The 17,892-nt window shown below is 48.0% G+C and overlaps 1 protein-coding gene across 2 annotated transcripts; it reads right to left on the bottom strand.

The window, feature by feature from the left end:
- Positions 1-904: 904 nt before the first annotated feature.
- CST7 (cystatin F) lies at positions 905-16,212 on the bottom strand. 2 transcript variants are annotated; one of them, XM_036009428.1, is made up of 4 exons: positions 16,092-16,212; positions 6,069-6,241; positions 4,112-4,228; positions 905-1,459 (listed from the first exon to the last, which is right to left on the bottom strand). In XM_036009428.1, exons 1-4 carry the CDS (start codon positions 16,159-16,161, stop codon positions 1,298-1,300), a joined length of 522 nt encoding a protein of 173 aa, XP_035865321.1. In that variant the 5' UTR covers positions 16,162-16,212; the 3' UTR covers positions 905-1,297. The 2 variants fall into 2 exon arrangements, with proteins under 2 accessions (XP_035865321.1, XP_028380678.1); XM_028524877.2 differs by having other exon boundaries at positions 905-1,691.
- Between the last annotated feature and the right edge of the window lie 1,680 nt (positions 16,213-17,892).

Here is a 17,892-nt window from a genome sequence, read left to right on the forward strand (position 1 = left end):
TCTGGAGGTGTAAGTAATTTTTAGGATAGACCTGGCCTTGATGAACTCTGACCCGTATTTAAATGTAAATGAAGACTGACTGGGAGCTCAGAATCTGGGATCCTCTCCTTCATTTTCTGCTGTACTTTGCATAAATCACGAAAGACCCCTTGAGCTGTGTCCTGAAGCCTGTCTTGCTTACACTTCTGGTATTGGTGTTCCTGCTGTCTTATTAATGTATGTTGTCAACAGCTCAGAGTGAACCCATTAATCTTTACGAAAGGATTGCCTTCAGAGGCCTTCAGAATTGTAAGATAAATTAAATGTCTTGTGGCATAGTTGCCACCACTGCCCCTGAATTAAATGATCAGAAGGAGGTAAGTCAAGACAGCAAAAAAATGTGGGGATTTGGAGTTATAGTTTTATTGTCATCACTGAAGGAAGCTGAAGGTCATTCATTTTAGTTATTGACATTGATCAAGTTTATGACTGTAAATTGCCATACATATTTAATGCAAATTTTCTCTTACCTGTGAACTATCAGGTTCATATTTTTTAAAGTCAAACAATATATTTTATACTAATCCATAGTTAGAAGAGGAGGATTTCCAAAGTGAAGGGCCCCTGCATTTGCATCAGGCTTACTGGTGCAAACCCTGGCTTCTGCTCTGTGGTCTAGCCTTAACACTGCTTCCAGTGCAAGCACAAGGCCTGTCTTTTACAAAGACCTTGGATGGTCTCCTTCCCCTGTGTCCCCAGTGCAGTATGTCCACCCTTGACCTTGTCTTCCCTCTCCTGGTTGGGTATGTATGAGGTATACTCCTCTTGGGTGGGGCTGTATGTGGAGTACGGTGCTCCTACTCCTTGGCAGGTCTCTGTGGGATGTTATCTCAGTGCTTTATCCTACCTCACTTGTTCTAGTACAGCTGTGCATAGGCTGAGCCTCAAAGGCAGCAGAGAGAATTGAATGGATGCCCCCAGTCAGAAGAAAGCACAGCTGGAGGGTGAAAGTTCTCTGTGGGTTGCCACCTATCCTGCTAGTTCATGATACGGACACAGGCTGGCCTGTATCTGACTGCTTTGGTCTCTGGTACGTTGTAGCCATTAGCTGATGGCCAGAAAAGCCATCAGCTAGTGGCTGGGGTGCTTTATGTAGTTAATTTGCTCAGAGCACTGAGGGGGACTCCTCATCGCTCACCTCCTGAGTCTCCCTTTAACAGATAAAACAACAGCCATTGCTTTGAGAAGGTTAGTTCTTTATTCATATTTATTTATAACTTCCATTATCCTTGAAAGGTCAAGATGCTCCATAGCACACTTAGTCCTTTTGTTCATTGCTGTAACTGTTCAAACAAAAGGACAGATCTCTGGGCTTTCTTCCGAGACCTGGGGCCATGGAATAATCAGGGCCACTGGTAATTGGGTGGGAGGGGTCCTTCAGGGATTGAGAACCCAAAACATTCCCATTGGAGGACTCAGTCTAGAAGAGAATGTCAAGTATTTAATTTAACTGTAGGATAGTCATTCTACCATCCCAGCTACTCTGTAATGAACCCATAGGCACTTCCATTCTGCTTGCCGGAAGATACTATTTCAAGAGTGACAACATCTGTAGTATTGCGGAGAGGCGGAAGTCAGTGACAATGGAGAATGGGTACTTTGAACTTCTGGAGCCAGGGGATGACCCAGACTTCAGAGTAGCAACAGAGAGTCTGGAACAAAGAAGGACACCCTAAAAATTGTGCTACCTGTCACAAAAGCCTCCCTCCCTAGAGAGGCTGCCCACTCCACAGAGTTTCCTATGCTGCTGCCTGTGGGCTTTGTCTGTGTTTTGTGCACATGCGTGTGCATGCATGTGAGCATTTTCCTTATTGAATTTTATCCTTGCCCTGAGATTTTATTTAAAAAAAATTTCAAGACTTCCGGCTAACATAGAAGCGTAGGTAGATATACTGTGCCTCCTCGCATCACCAAAAGAAGGACAATAACAAATTTAAAGACAAAAAACAACAAGAACTGACAGAGAGTTGAACTGTATGGAAGTCTGACAACCAAGAAGTGAAAGAAGAAACATTGATCCAGACCAGTAGGAGAGGCAGAGATGGGCAGCAGTGACAGAGAGGACTGGAGACAAGGCGGCAGTTGGAAGACCGGGGCGGGTGGTCCCATATTTGCATATGAATAAACTGGGAGGAACAACTGGAGAGTGAGACAGACCACACAACCCAGGGCTCCAGTGTGGAGAAATGAAACCTCAAAACGTGACTAAAAAAACCTGTGGGGCTTGAGGTGACAGAAGAAATTCCTAGCCTCACAGAAAAGTTCACTGGAGAGACCCACAGGGTCCTGGAACGTACACAAAACCACTCACCTGAGAGTCAGCACCAGAAGGGCCCAATATGCTTCTGGTTAGTGGAGGCAGTAACTGAAATGTGGCACAGAGCTGAACAAGTGGCATTGTTCCCTCTTGGATCCCTCCCACACACACAGTGCTACAACACAGTGACCTGGGTTGCCCCGCCCTGAGGAATACCTAAGGCTCCACCCATTACTACATAACAGGCGTGCCCAGACCCGCCCCCCCCCCCCCCCAAAAAAAAGCCCAAATAAAAGAACAGATCAAAGCTCCAGAAAAAATACAACTAAGCGATGAAGAGATAGCCAACCTATCCAGATGCAGAGTTCAAAACACTGGTAATCAGGATGTTCACAGAATTGGCCAAGTAAGTCCAAAATAGAGTAAAAAGTAAAGACTGAAAAGTGAAATAAAGGAAAACGTACAGGGAACCAATGGTGACAGGAAGGAAACCGGGACTCAAATCAATGATTTGGACCAGAAGGAAGAAATAAACATTCAACCACAACAGAATGAAGAAACAAGAATTCAAAAAAGAGAGAGAGACTTAGGAACCTCTGGGACAACTTGAAATGTTCCAACATCCAAATCATAAAAGTGCCAGAAGGAGAAGAGGAAGAACAAGAAACTGAAAACTTACTTGAAAAAATAATGGAGAACTTCCCCAATCTGGCAAAGGAAATAGACTTCCAGGAAGCTCAGAGAGTCTGAAAGAAGTTGGACCCAAGGAGGAAAACACCAAGCCACATCATAATTACATTATCCAAGATTAAAGATAAGAAGAGAATCTTAAAAGCAAGAGAAAAGGAGAGAGTTACAAAGAAGTTCCCATTAGACTGTCAGCTGATTTCTTGAAACCTTGCAGGTAAGAGAAAGGGCTGGAAAGAAGTATTCGAAGTCACGAAAGGCAAGGACCTACATCCAAGATTACTCTATCCAGTAAAGCTATCATTAAGAATGGAAGGGCAGATAAAGTGCTTCTCAGATAAGGTCAAGTTAAAGGAGTTATCATCACTGAGTCCTTATTATATGAAATGTTAAAGGGACTTATCTAAAAAGAAGATCAACAATATGAACAGTAACATGACAATGAATTCACAACTATCAACAACCAGGCCTAAAAAAACCCCACAAAAATGAACTAGGCAGACAACTATGACAGGAACAGAATCACAGAAATGGAGATCACATGGAGGGGTATCAGCAGCGAAAGGGAGAGAGTAATGGGGGAAAGTTACAGGGAATAAGAACCATAAATGGCAGGTATAAAATAGACGGGGAGGTTAATAGTATCAGAAATGTAGAAGCCAAAGAACTTACACATAGAAGCCATGGAGAAGAACTAAGGTGTGGGGGAATGCCTGTGGGAGGGGGTGCACAGAGCGGAGGGGACTAAAGGGAAGGAAATGGGACAGCTGTAATAGCATAAGCAATAAAATATATTTTATAAAGTTTTAAATGTATAGAAAAATGGAAATAGTTCAAGGATTTATACTTTTTGCCTATATTTATGAATTGTTAAATTTTGCCACATTTGCTTTCTCCTGTGTGTATACACCTTGCCCCTGAATGTAGATGTGTCTCTCTCAGGGTGTGGGGGAGGAGTGCCCCCTCCATGTCTGTTGGGTTCTGTCAACTGCTGGGAAAACTGACTTTAGCTGTGATATCTGGAACCGTGGGGCCAGAGATGGGATGAAGGACTTTTTCCCAAAGCCCTGGAGAGTAGGTGGGGCTAGGGAAACAGGGGTCTGAAGAGGTGAGATCCCTTTGTTTTACCAGCTTTAAGGTGTGGTTGGTTTGGAAGTCACAGTTGTCCAGACTGGGCTGCTTGGTCTTCTTGCAAGTAGTTCTGCCGATTTCCATATCCAGCATGTATTTCAGGCCTTTCACTATCTAAAGAGAGCAGAGGGCAGGGCCTGGTTCAGGTCAGCAGGGATGGCACCTCCTCCCCCAGGAGATGGCTTGAAGATAAGTGGTGAAGATGCCCTGATGGGACTTGTCCATGTCCTGGAAAGGAGGTGAGTGGTGGAGAGGGAATGTGGAACTTACATGACCTGCAGTGGGAAGAAAGTCTGTAACTGGATCCCAGACCCCTCCCTCTTCTCTCCTTATTCACTCATTTTCTCATTCCTGCTCAGGGACTTAGCTCTTGGTCCTGGGGACAAAATGCATACCCTGTGTCCTGTCTTGGGACATCTCCTTTCTGCCCAGGACTTTCCATCAGGCATTATGAGGGTGACAGACTAGGGTTGCCCTGGGGCTCCCCTGACTCCAGGGCAAAGATAAAGTCCTGACCTGCCACCCTATACCCCGCTCATGCTCTAACCACTGTTGCCTGCCTTCTGTGGCCTTTATGTGGCATGAGTGCAAGCAAGGGTATCTGCTGGCTCCCCTGATCATTCTTGGGCTTTTTATTTTTCAGTTTCAAAATAACCCATCTCCACTTGGATGTGGCAACAACTCGGTTCATTTCCCTCATTTGTGATCTCAGAGGAGTTGGGAAAAAAAAAAGTCCACAATTTTCAGTCTCAGCCCTACCAAGTACCAAGTGAAATAAAGTCCCCAACGTCACTGAGGGATAATGCACCCCTCCCTCCAAAGGCACTTAGCATAGGGCATATTGTAATTGTGTTCCTGCTGGAGGCCACAGCCTTACCCTGGGGCTGGATCCTTGGAGTGATGACACTTGAGCTGTTCCCTAAGAGAACCTTATAAAAGTCATCCCCGTACCATACTGCTTTCCACATGACACATTTCTAATCATAAAAATACACTGCTCTCAAAAGGTTTGCAAAAGCCAAAAAAAGAATATCATAAAAATCATGTATAATTCTATGACCCGAAGGTAACCAACCATTAATAGTGTGTAAACTGTCAGCATCTTTCCTCCTTCCCTCAACACCATACCTCCATGGAAGTGTAGATTTCGTCCAAAGCCAGTTTCCCACATCTGGGCACTTCTTTTTGAATGGTTGTACAGTATCCCTGGTTTTAGCAGGGGCAGAGTCTATGAGGCAGCCACCTCCTAATTGTGTCTTGTCATGGTTCTGCATCCCGTATCCCAGACTGACCCTGTGTCCTCAGGACACAGATGAGCAAGACCTGGCTCTGCCCTGTAGGGTCATTTCTAAGGGCAAGTGCTGAGCCATCTTTGTGACAAGTTCACAGGGTATGACATTGAGGCAAGACAGGAAGAGGAGGGGTTTGCATGTGGGAAGGGGGTGCATCTTGGGCAAAGCTCTGATGTGAAAGAACTGGTCCCAGGAAGAGAATTTCAAAAGGTCCTTTGGGGCTGTGGTTCTGGTAAGGGGGTGAGGCAAGGGTGGGGCCCTAGGCAGGGGCAGCTTTGGCAGGCTCTGCAATAGGCCCCTCCAAGGGGTCAGCATCTTCATCAGTTTGGTTCCTGTTGCCTAGCTTCTGGTTCCTGCCCACTCCCAGCCTTCAGCATACCCACCTCTCGTCCCAGTTCTACCTCTGCCCTCTGTGCTACTCCTGGCAGCTCTACCCAGAAGTTGGTTTCAGTAAGAGATGGCTCCAGGATCTTTTGCCAAACTCCGGTAACAGTGGTTTGGCCTGCTTGTGGACTAACTGTGGCTGCTACTGTCAGTCTTCTGGCCTGGTCTGTGTTCTTGATGGCCAGGGCACTAGACAGGTAGGCCCCTGGTAGGATAGGAGGCTCTGCAGCCTGGCCTTCTGGCCCTGAGATGCTGGGCACCAGAACCTAGACCCTCACCTGGACCAGAGCTCTGGTGACATGAGACTCCTTGAACAAGAAGATATCATTTGTGCAGTTGTTGAACCTTTCAACACCGTGTCTGGCTGCTTTGAGGACTCCTGGGTCATTGGTCTTGATTGTTTGGGGAAATCCTGGCTTCAGATCTGAGTTAAAGGTCTGAGAACAAAAATCTGAAAGAAATAGAACCAGACAAAAAACATTGCTGTTAGTGGAGCTCTAGGTTCCAGTGTCAAGCCTCATACCTTGGTGCTTAGTGCTCTTCTCTGCTCCCTTCTCAGGACCTTAACCTGTCTAGCTTCTCGCTCATCTGCCCTCCTCTCACCAGTCCATCCTCCCCTCATCCATCTACCTTCCATTCTCCTGTCCACCCTCTAGCCCATCGAACCTTCACCCCACAGTGCAATTCTTTTGCATCCTCTGGTTGCCTGTACTGAAAGCTGTGGACCAGGCAAGGTGGGTGGTACAATAATGGATAAGATATAGTTCCTGTCCCCACACCCTCCTTCAGAACCCAGGGGATTTCCAATGTGTGTTAAAGAAAACCTGAACATATCTAAAGGTGGCAGAGCCTCTGGACATGATTCAGTCTCAGGGTTAGGAGCAGTTGCTCCGGTTGGTTTTCAAGGACAACATCTGGCCCTGATCCCTCAGCTGGTCCCCAACAAGTGGATCATGAGAAAGTGTCCAAAGCCTGGTCCTGCTTTCTCACTTGTAAGGAGGCTGCTGCCATCCTCTGCCTCAGGGACGCTTGTTAGAACCTACACAGCTTCCAGGCCACACTCCCAGGGGCCCCCATTCCCCAGGCAGGTCCAGAGAATCTGGTATTCTTCCCATCATGCTGCTTTCATGCTGCTTCCTTCTGCACCGTTTTGGGTACAGATCTGAGGACAGGGCTGGGCCTATGCCACACAACTCCTCTATGGAATTGCCATGTGGTAGCAGGAGGCCTGGATTTCTTCCACCCTTCCATGTTCTTCCTGTCCTGAGGAGGCCCATATTTGGATAAAAGATGGGAGAAGCAACATGAGAGTCTTCCCCTACCATCACATACTTCTGCCTCTAACAACTAGGCAGAACTAAGGACCCAGTCCCCCTTCTCTGCTCTTCACATCCCCCTCTCCCAGTTCCCACAGCAGCAGAGCCCAAGTGGACCAAAAGCCCCTTGCTGAAGGAGAATCTGATTCCACTCTTGTTCAGCTCCCCGTGGGCTGAGCCCTGCTCATCCTGAAGGTTCAGGGGGCAGACAAGCTTGTGTTTGCTGGAGCTCATGTTCCACAAATAAACAGGCAGAAATTGTGCAGGGGTTTGTCTGCAGGGATGCAGGGTCTGGCTGCATCATCTACACAGATCCGAATGGAGGGCCTAAGGGCCAGCTTTGGGCAATGGGCAGAGGTGTCTCAGGGCTGAAGGGACCAAGTGGCCAAAGTGAGGAGGGCACAGGGAGAAGTGCTGAGAGGCAAGGCTGGCTTGATGTGATTGTGCTAAGTTAGGTTTTGAACATTGGATTTTATTATGAAAATAGTAGTGTAAAACACCCACAGGCTGCATGAATTGCAATAAGTAAAAATGGCTTTTCTGTTTGGTGGGCTCATGGGTGAATTTGTCAGTTTACTACAAGGGTCATATATTACTTGTGTATCAAAATAACAAAAACTTAAAAATATGGGGGGGGAAATCTAAATAAATTGGGGGATTGGGAGAGTAGGAAGAGGGTTTTTAGGTCTGTGAACTGCTTCTCTTTACTAAGACTTTCCCCCAGATTTTCCTGAGATGTTAGCATGCCAGACATGACCCAGAGCTGAGATGTCCCACAAGGCTGGCACTAACCCAGTCAATGTTTTTATTCCAATAACGAAATGAAATGAAATATAAGGCTCAGCTTTTTGGTGGCACAGCTGATGTCAGATGCTCTGTACAGTAGCCACAGGTGGCAGTGACTGCCATCTGGGCTGGTGCAGGCAGGGACTATGTCCTTGCTGAGGTAGTACGTTTAGCATGCAGCAGAGGTGCCCAAGCAACAGGAAGTGGAGATGTGTGAGGGCAGCAGCAGAGCTAACCAGACAAGCTTCCAGCTTAGAGATTCCTGCTGCCCTGTGCTCCCCTCTCTCTCCAGACAGACATATCTTGCTGAGATTGGAGACACCCAGTTGTATTTGGGTTATAGACATATTCTGTCTGAGAAGATAATGGTGGCAAGGGATGTGGGCTTTGAGGGGAGTCAAAGTACCAGGTGATTCCATGGGTTGTAAAAAAATCAAAACTTAGGGAGGAAAACAGCAGCATGTATTCAGCAGAGCTTGGGAGCTTTAGTAGAGAAGCATTATTCCAAGGAGTACCCCACTCATGGGAGTGACAGAAGAGGACTGAGAGAAGTACCTTTTACCTTGTATTGGGGGTGGGATTAGATATGGCCAGTGGGCTGGCAAGGCCAGGGGAAATGTAAACCTGAGCCACTTGAGGATTTGTGCCCGGCAGGATGGGTACCCTTTGGAGCTGTATGCTAGCTATGGCCTGCCTGTAAGGCTGTGCCCAAGAGCCCAGGGAACGAGCCCTTGTGTGGGGAAAGGAGCATTATAGCTGGGCACAGGGTCTCTGAAACAGACTGTCCATATGGTCCTGGGCTAGAGTTGGTAAAGCATGTTGGAATATATCCCATGGGACCAGCATGGGTTACACTGGTAAGAGGAGGGAGTCAGAAGCTCAGCTCAGTGGGGAGGTCTTGCCCAGGGTGTCAGTGATCTCATCAACTTAAAATAAGAGGTCCAAGAGGAGGCTATTTCCACTGCCAGCTCAGGTTTTAGGCAGTGGAACCTGAATGTATGATTAGATGGCATGCACCTAAGACACCCACTGAGAACTAGGATGGCTGGGCATTTATGTAGCTGGTTCCATGCAGCCCACCTACAGGGTCTCCTCTCCCCTGTGGGTGCTGCAGTGGAAGGAGAGTGGGAAGAAAAGGTGTGGGGTCTGTGTAAGTTCCATTACCCTGGGAGGTGTCCTGCTGTCTCTGGAAGACCCACACTGCCTGAGCAAGTGGCCTCTGCTTGGCCAGAGGGGCTTCCCCAACTGGTTTCCTGGGACCAAAGACAAATGTCAAGACTAAGTTCATGATTTCTCTGTAGGGCTCCCTATGCTTTAGCAGCCCAAAGGACATGGTCTGTCCCAACAGAGGACTATGGCCATCTGTTGGACCAAGGTTTTTCCAGAGTTTTGTCCCCTACAAATGTTCCTCTAGATTATCCTTTGCAATAATCCAGCCTTTAAATGACATCCTTACAGAAGCTGGGCTGAAACCTTCACTTGTGTCTGAAGCAATGAAAACTGCTTCAGTCCCTTAAGCGCCAGGAGCTGGGTTGATCAGGTTGTGTGAGGCCCTGAAACCTTCATTTCCCCGTCTCCCCACGTGGCTTTAGCTCAGGTGGTGATGGAGGTCTTCTTACGCCCTTGCATACTGATGTTAACATGGCTGGGAGGATTATTCCTGGGGTACCTGTGCTTACTGACAATAGGAAAATTGGTGTGGATATCAGTTATAACCAAAAACTGTTTTGGAAAACAGTTTGGTTTCTACTTGTCACTGAAGTCTACACAGCAGAGAGAAAAAAGTCCCTTTCAAATTTCCCATTATTACATGGTCTCTCATTCCCTACTGCTGGTTAATATATTTATTGCTTTGTAAAATTACATTTATTTTTTTTCTGATTATAAGCTAACTTATTTTGGGTAGGAAATTTTAAAAATACAGAACAGTTTAACAAAAATATTAGAAATCTTTCTCAATATCTCTAGGTTAGCCACTGTTACCTGTTTAAGTAAAATGGATTATGTTTAGTTTTGTTTGAGTTTAACAGAATTAAAACAATGAAGTGAAGTCAGGTGCAGCTGAACCTCAGATGAATGTGGTGTTACTTCCTAAGTGATTTTGGTCAAGTTACAAAAAAGTTACGAAACACTTTGAAGTTGCTTTATCTTTATTTAACATGTTTCCAAAAGTGTCAGTTTCAAGTCTGCACAGAGGTCCAAACAAATAGTAAAAGTTCTATTTTTAATTAAAAAAAAGTGGAACCTATTTTTTAGGTAAAAGTCAAACCTATTTTTAGGATGATTCAAGAGAAATTAACAGGGAAGGGCTGATCATAAAGAAAAATATCACAAAGAACTGACTCCCCTTCAGGGAAGAAAACAAACAGGTGCTGACAACATGATGAGGTCCCTGGGCCCTAAGCCAGGAGTTAGACCCTCCCTGTCCACTATCCTCTGGAGTGGGGTTTGTAGTTTGTGCAGGGAAGCTGAAGTCTGGGGCAGCAGGAGAAGCCTGCTCTGCAGTCACTTCTCACACTTCTGCAGGGGTGGTGTTTGCATCTTCATCTTGTAAGTGAGGAAACAGGCCTCAGAGGAGTGCAAGGCAGGTTTAAATCCGGATTTGACTAATTCTAAAGACCATGCTCTTTTTTTTGTCATTCAAGAAGTATTTTTTGGTAGCTGCTATGGACAATGCCAAGATGATTCTGATACTAGGGAGTCTACAGTACAAGAAGGAAGGCAGCATGCAGACCTGGGCTGGGCAGCTTCTAGGAGGGTGACTGTAACCAGCCAATAAAGAGAGTGCTGAGGGGGGTGAGCTGAGGGTGAGGAGACCAGTGGGAAAGCGGTAGCAGGAAATGCCTTAGGTAAGGAGGAGAGAGAGCTGAGTGTGAAGGCAGAACTGACTGCACTCAGTGTTGGGGTGGCACTGTGATGCCCTGGGTGACATACACTGAAAGGACAATTGGGGGAGGAGCAGGTTGGTACGAAGAAACAAAACATTCTTCTGCAAAGGACCAGTGCTGGGCTGGAGACAAACTGTATACAGTTGGAAAGAAGTGAAGTTTTTCCAAATGAGGGATGACTTCCCCATTGCCTCCACACCTCCCAGAACAGCACAGAGAATAAATACATCAAGGCCCAGGGTTTGGACATGCAGTGTTGTACCAGGCCCTGGAGACCCGAGCCACACACAGCCTTCTCCGCAGTCAGGTGGGAAGTGAGGTCGAAAGCACCCAGAAAGGAGAGAAGATGAAGGAATTTGCTCCCTACTATGGCTTTGCCAGACCAGTCCAGGAGCAGGATACTCCACAAAGGACTCCCTACTCCTCACAGAAAAGAAATTGGTCTGATTGGCCTTGAAAATAATGACTCTAATGAAAGGAGATCAAGGGGTGCGGAGGGAGAGGCATCCCCACCCCAGCAGGATCTCTCTCTCCTGTGGGGCTGGGAGACATGGAGAGGACATCAGGATGACCAAGAGACTAGTCTGACCCCTGAGCAGAGTATGCTGTGCTTGTGACCCAGGTGCCACCTTCAGGGCACACAGTATAATAGGAGGGACAAGCACAATGTGCAGATACAAAATGCTAAAGTACTTGGAAGAGGACAGCTATGTTCCAGCCCTTAGGGTGTCAGCATATAGCCAGCTGCCCTGGCCAGGTGGCTTAGTCAGTTGGTTGAGCGTTGTCCAGTGCACCAGAAGATTGCAAGTTTGATCCCTGGTCAGGGCACATACCTACGTTGCGGGTTCAAATCAGAGGCAACCAACTGATCAATGTTTTTTTCTCTCTCTCCCCCTCCCTTCTTCTCTCTCTAAAAATTAATAAACATAGCCTTGGATGAGGATTAAGAAAAAAAGACGCAGTCAGCTTTTTACTTCTGGGTGTGGACTCCTGCCTGGGGCAGTGCAGATAGTGTTCTCAGAACAGGCCCTGGAGAGTTGGCACTGAGACCCAACATGTGGGTAGGAACCAGCCACATAGTGTGGAGATGCAGACCTTCCCTACCTGCCTGTGAACAGCTCAGCCTTGCTGCAGAAACAGACAACTAGGGGTGCCCCTCAGGCTCTGGGCTGTGCCAGTCCTGTACCAGTGGATGCCTAGGCCATCCTCTCTGTACAGTCACCCTAGTCCTCTCCAACCTTCCCTGTATCAAAGATAACCAGAGGTCTCCTCTCTGTGGTTATCAAAATGGCAAGCAAAGCTGAATTCAAGGAAACATTCTGATGTTTCTCACTTAAAAATGTGATCTTTCTATACAAATCACAAGTGACTCCTACTCCAGCATCCTGTTCCTGTTGCATTCCCACACCCACTTCAGAACTGTGACACTCAACCTTGATTTACTTTTAGTGTGCCAAGCTCTGCAGGCCACCCTCATGAGTACTGCCCCATCCTTTGTGAGCCGAGCACTTCATTTACAGGCCTGCTGGTGTATGTTGAACAACTAAGAGTTTCAATCAAATCTGCAGGTGAACGGGTGATACCACAGCTTGGGGATACTGTCAATAACCACAGTGTTTGTTGTAGCAACAGTTAACTGTTTCTAGGCAGATTAAAGAGGGTATAATCTGTCCTTGAGTTACCAAGAACATATAGGTAAATGCCCATAAGAGGTGTGGGACAAGGGCTTCCTTACAAAGACCAGTTGGTAAAATAATCCAGTAGTGAATATTTTTGGTAAACAATCCTTAATTTACTTTTCTGAAAAACTAAGACAAACTGGATGTATGTCCAGTACAGGGCATCAGAACCTGGGACACTGGACATGTGTCCACATTCTGAAGCCATATGAAAGTCCAGACCCCTTGGAGAGAACTTCTGTCCCCTTGGGCCTGTTCTCTCTGTACATTGTCCTGCAAAGGGAGTTAGTTCTTGGGAAGCTGGGGTTCCCCACCATCCTCCTCTTTCAGGAGTGTTCTGTTGTGGCCTGGGAGATAGTGGGAACACCAGCATGTAAGACCTGAGAAGAGAACCCCTGGGTACTCAGGAGTCAAATACTAGCAGTCCATGCTGGTGTCCTCCCTGTGTGACCTGGGGTGGTTTCCTCCAGGTGGCTGCTCGGGCTTACTCTTCCAGCATCATGGAGCCCTTTTGGGCAGGATGCTGGGTCCTTTGGGAAAGTGACCCCTGTAGATCCCCTGCTCCTGAAGCTCACAGTCTGGACGTCTGGACCTAAGGACTGGGTTGATAGGTCATGACTGTCAGGCTCAGTGGTGCTAGTGTCTACTCTCTGCCTACCTGGAGATGACATCCTGAACCTTGCACCCCTCTACTTCTTTCATATGACACCAAAATTTAGTCAGTCTGTATTGTTGCCATTAATTCCATGGAGCTGCCCCTGCCTAGCTGTGTTCTGATGGCTTTGAGTAATGAATAGACTTAATTCTTTTGAGGGTACATGTGTTCCTCTGACATAAATAGGATGCTGGTTACTCCTGGCCATAACACACTGGTACATGCCCAGGGTTTGAATCCCAGCTCTGTCTCTCACTGGCTGTATAACATTTAGCAAGCTGCTTAACCTCTCTGAAGCTCTTATGTTTTCATCTATTAAATGGGGATGATGATGGCACTGACCTCACAGGGTAGTGGTGAGAATATACAAGATGTTACTGATAAAGATCAATAAATGGTATGCAATAGTGTAAATATAATCAAGTATTAGGTCAAATATGCAATATGGCTACAATGGGGGTCCCTGAGAGCAAATTGGTGTCCCCTATTGGAAAAAACTTCAAGATACAGACAGAGTAGGCCCAAACACAGCCTGCAGCGGTTCCCAGGGCCCTTTCCCCAGATGCAGGGGCAGTGTGGTATCTTCTTTACTGCAGGTGGTCTTTGGATATGACAGGTGCTCCCAGCTCTTGGTGCTAGTAACTGAGGACTAATGTGACCTTGCAGTGGAAGGAGTGATGGCTGCTGGACCCTGCCCAATGGCCCTGAAATAAGAAGATGGACCGTTCCCAGCTTTGCTGGGGGATTGGGGTGGGGGGAGCAGAGTGCGACGTGATGGCATAGTGGAGTTTCCCAGGAAAGCTAACAGGTAGAGAAAGAAAGGCCTTTCATTTTCGCTAAGTTCTGCAGGGCTGCGGTTGGGGAACAGTTACTGGGGGCTCTGTATTTAGGTTAGTGCAATTTAGTGCTTAGACATAGGGAGAAGCCAGATGCCCAGATCGTGCCACCTTAGGGGTCCTTGTCAACCCCTTCTCACCACTACAGAAAGCCTCTGGAATCTGTTCACTGAAGGTGAGGGGGAGGCTGTCGGAGGCATGGGGCCAGGGAGAGGGTAGGTGGAGGAGAGAACTAAGCCTGGGGCTGAGTTCCCATTTCTGTTCCACACTAGAGAGACGGGCCTTCAGGCCCTTCATTTGGAGGCCCTCCTCTATCAAATGAAGGAAGCACCTGCAAGGATTGAAACTGGGGTAGGATGGGGTGGGGTGGTATGACATGGGGGTGCCAGGATCAAACAGACTCAGGAGCAGGGCTAGAGTGGGCAACTTCAAGCACCCCAAACTCAGTGAGAATGCCATCTGTGTCCACCACAGTCAAACCTCTCCAGGGCCTAAGAGGGATGGGTTAATTTACCCATTTCATGGGTCATGAGGCTGATGCTAGGGAGACTCCAGGCTCCACAGCTACTAGGCTCAGGGAGTATGCATGTCCTAAGGCCCTCTATATGTGAGTGTGGACTCTGTACCCTTCATCTGGGGCTTGGTGGCAGACAGCAGGTTTAACAAGGAATGGCCCAGGCTGGCTAAGCATGGCTTTGGCAGGGAAAGGCAGGAGCAGCTGTGAACAGGGGAGTGTATTGGAGAGGGCTCTGTTCAGTATGAAATACCAGCAGAGGGTCGGTAATCCTTCTGGTGAAAGGGCACTAATAGTTGGGTAAGGATTCCCAATGCAATCCTGGTTTTGTCCCTGCTTTGTTAGGGTAGGAAGCTGAGGCAAGCAGAAACAACACAACAAATAATTGCCAGTAATATAAATAATTAAATCTCAGTACGGTTGAGAAGGCAGGTGTCACGTTCTCAGAAGCCCCTTCACTAAGGTTTGAGGAGTGTGCTTCTCTGGTCTGAGCATCTCATTTCTTCCCTTGGCTTGTTCCCTCCTAGGGGCACTAGTAGGGCACAGTAAGACACTGGCATCCAATCAGGACAGGACATACTGGAAGAGGGGGTGTGTGGTCAGGACTTCACTGTGTGAGCTAAGAACAAAGCAGCAGGAGAGGGCTGAGGTAGAGTATCCTGTCCTCATAGTCTGAGTGCAGCACTCACCTGAGATGGTCCAAGGGCCTGAGACAATGTTACGATGATGATGTGACCCCTCCACAGAGTAAGAGGCTCTGGGGCTGTCCCCTTGTCATTGGTCCTTCCTGAACATCCTCTACCTGGTCCCTTGTGGCCAGGCTCCAACCCCCCTCCAAAGAGAGAGGAGGGCAGAAACCAGCCACTGCATAGGCACTGCTCCTGCTCCCTGGGAAGTGGCCGTGGGACTTGAGCAGGTCATGTCCGTCCTCCAGCACTGCTTCCTCATTGGTTATAGGAGGTGGGAAAGGGGCCCTCCAGGTCTTCACCAGTATCCATGGCCTATGATTCTGGTGCTGGAAAGGCACCTCCAGCTCCACAAGTGTGCGTGTGGGCAGGGGGTGGGGTGGTGGTGGTGCAGGAGGAGTCTGGGGGCAGGTGCTCACTGGCTGTGTGACTTGAGGAAATCAACTATTCTAGCTGTGCCTCAGTTTCCAGACGCAAAGGCTATGTCTCCCTTCTTCCCCTTCCCTCCAGCACTGGCCTGGCAGGAAGCATGACAATGTCTGATCAACAGGGTCCCTAATGCCAAGTCACAGGACAGCATCCAGCAAGCAGAAGTGACCAGCCCTAAGATAGAAACTACTTTACCACACCCATTCCTGTGCTCCATCCCTCCTTTGTGAGGAAGGTCCTCAGGCCACTGTGGTGATCTTGGAGCAGCAGCAGGGAATAGAAGTACCTTCCCTGGACCGCAAGCAGCACTCAGACTCTCATTCCTGAAACCCTGGTAGGCAGCTGCTGCCAGCACTGGGGGCCTTGGTGCCCTGCCACTGTATGGTCTGCTGGGGTGCAGTTGCCCAACCAGGACTGTTTCATAGACCCCCAGAATGAGAGGAGGAGCTAATGGCATGCTGGCCTCCTCCAGCAATCTTGGTTTCGCACAGAACTGAGGGAGACCCTCTTACCTGGGGACAGGTCCACGGTGGTGCTCAAGACGAGACTGCAGAAGGCAAGCAGCGCCCAGGCAGGCTGCATGGCTGCGTGGAAGGCAGTGCTGGTTGTGCGTCACTGGGGTGGTGCTAGGGAGCGTGGTTGTGGCTGGTGGGGCAAGGGCAGGCTCTGCAAACTGCCCTGGCCCGGGTGAGGGCTGCCTGCCTTGTTACAGGGCAGGTGGTGGTGGTTTCTTGCTAAATCATTTTGACCAGAAGCTCTTCAACTTCACATCTATAGGCTACACAGTCAACCACTTCCTTTATTCAAGTTTCCAAAGTGCAATTCTTTGCAAGGGGAGGAGGAAGAGAATAAATGAAACGTGAACAAAACTGCTGCGACCTTCTACCCTCAAAACACAGGGAAGAGATGTTGCATTAAAAAAAAAAAAAAACATTAGCGAGGATTTTCAGAAGCAGAATCACTTTGATTTCCTTCCCCAAACCATACTTTTCAGGTCCAAGACTCTAGTTTTCTGAGGTTTTGAGTGGGCCGCTGCAGGAGACTCTCTGCCTACCGGTATGAGTAGACATCACCCCTACCTAAAAGTGAGCAGGAAACAGGGTGCCGAGTACAGTTTCAGTAGGTGAACATGGTCAGGGCACATGGTGCCTCTAGTGATCTCTGCACCCAGAATCAGTAAAAGAGCGGCGTTTGCTGACTGATGGATCATAGCTCATCTTTGGCTCAAAGCTGATGAAGGAAAAGAAAACACATGTGGCTCAGAGGTTCTAACCGCCAGCAGAGTGCCTGTTTTTTGTGCCAGCTCAGCCATTAGAAGTGAGACTCTGGAGCCAAATGGCCCAAGTTTGCTTAAATCCAGCTGTGACTGTTACCTGGGTGACCTTAGATGTGGGACAGTCTCTGTGTTTCGGTTTCCTCCTGATAGGGTTGTGGTGAGAATTTGGGGACTTTCTCAATGTAAATGCTCAGGGCCTGGATAAAGCAAGCTGAATGGGCAGTTCACGGGCAACACAGGAAACTGAATCTCACTACTCCCAGTGCATGCACTGTACTGCCTGTGGTGGTTGGATGGCATACTCTCTGAATCAGGACCTGCATGTTAACACCATCCAGAGGAAGATCTTCCCCAGATGGATTCTACTAGGTTTTACTGGATTCCAGGCAGGGGATCTGGGTTTGTGTGACTTGGACAGGCCATATACCTTCTTGAAGCACCCACTACTGCTCCAGGTTCCTGGCTTCCATGAGGACTGTTATCAGCAAAGCATGTTTAGCACAGTGTGTGGTAGAATGTAGCATTGATAAACCATGGCTGCTGTGACAGCCAGCATGTTCTGCTGGGCCTGCTCTGCCAGTTCTGGACGCTCACCCTCTGGCTGTCAGAGGCTGTGCCATGAGGACTCCAGGGTGATTTCTCCTTGCCAGGCTCTGGGCCCTGATTACATGTGCCATGTCTGGGATTCATCCCTGGTAGGGGTCTGGGATGGAAGAGGGGCAAGTGCAACAGCAGTGGTGTCTGCCCAACTCAGGTGGCAGGTTGTCCTTAGTGCTGTGGATTCTTTTCACTTTCAGAAGCATTGGCAAGGTTCAGCATGTTTTTTGGGGACTTTATCCAGTCACTGTATCTTCTTCAGTCTTTGACCCTTTAATCCGTGAGTGTGGATGATAGTCATCCACATTCCTAGCCCCACAGCTCTCAAGCTCGTGGGGCAGAAGTACAGGGAGGCCCTCATTAAGTCGCAAAGTGCCTTTGCAGGAAGGAGCTGATGTTGCCTCAATATTTTACCATGTTGTCCAGGAAAAATGTGTGTG

The sequence above is a fragment of the Phyllostomus discolor genome, chromosome 9, assembly GCF_004126475.2.
Source record: "Phyllostomus discolor isolate MPI-MPIP mPhyDis1 chromosome 9, mPhyDis1.pri.v3, whole genome shotgun sequence".
Lineage (NCBI taxonomy): Eukaryota > Metazoa > Chordata > Mammalia > Chiroptera > Phyllostomidae > Phyllostomus > Phyllostomus discolor.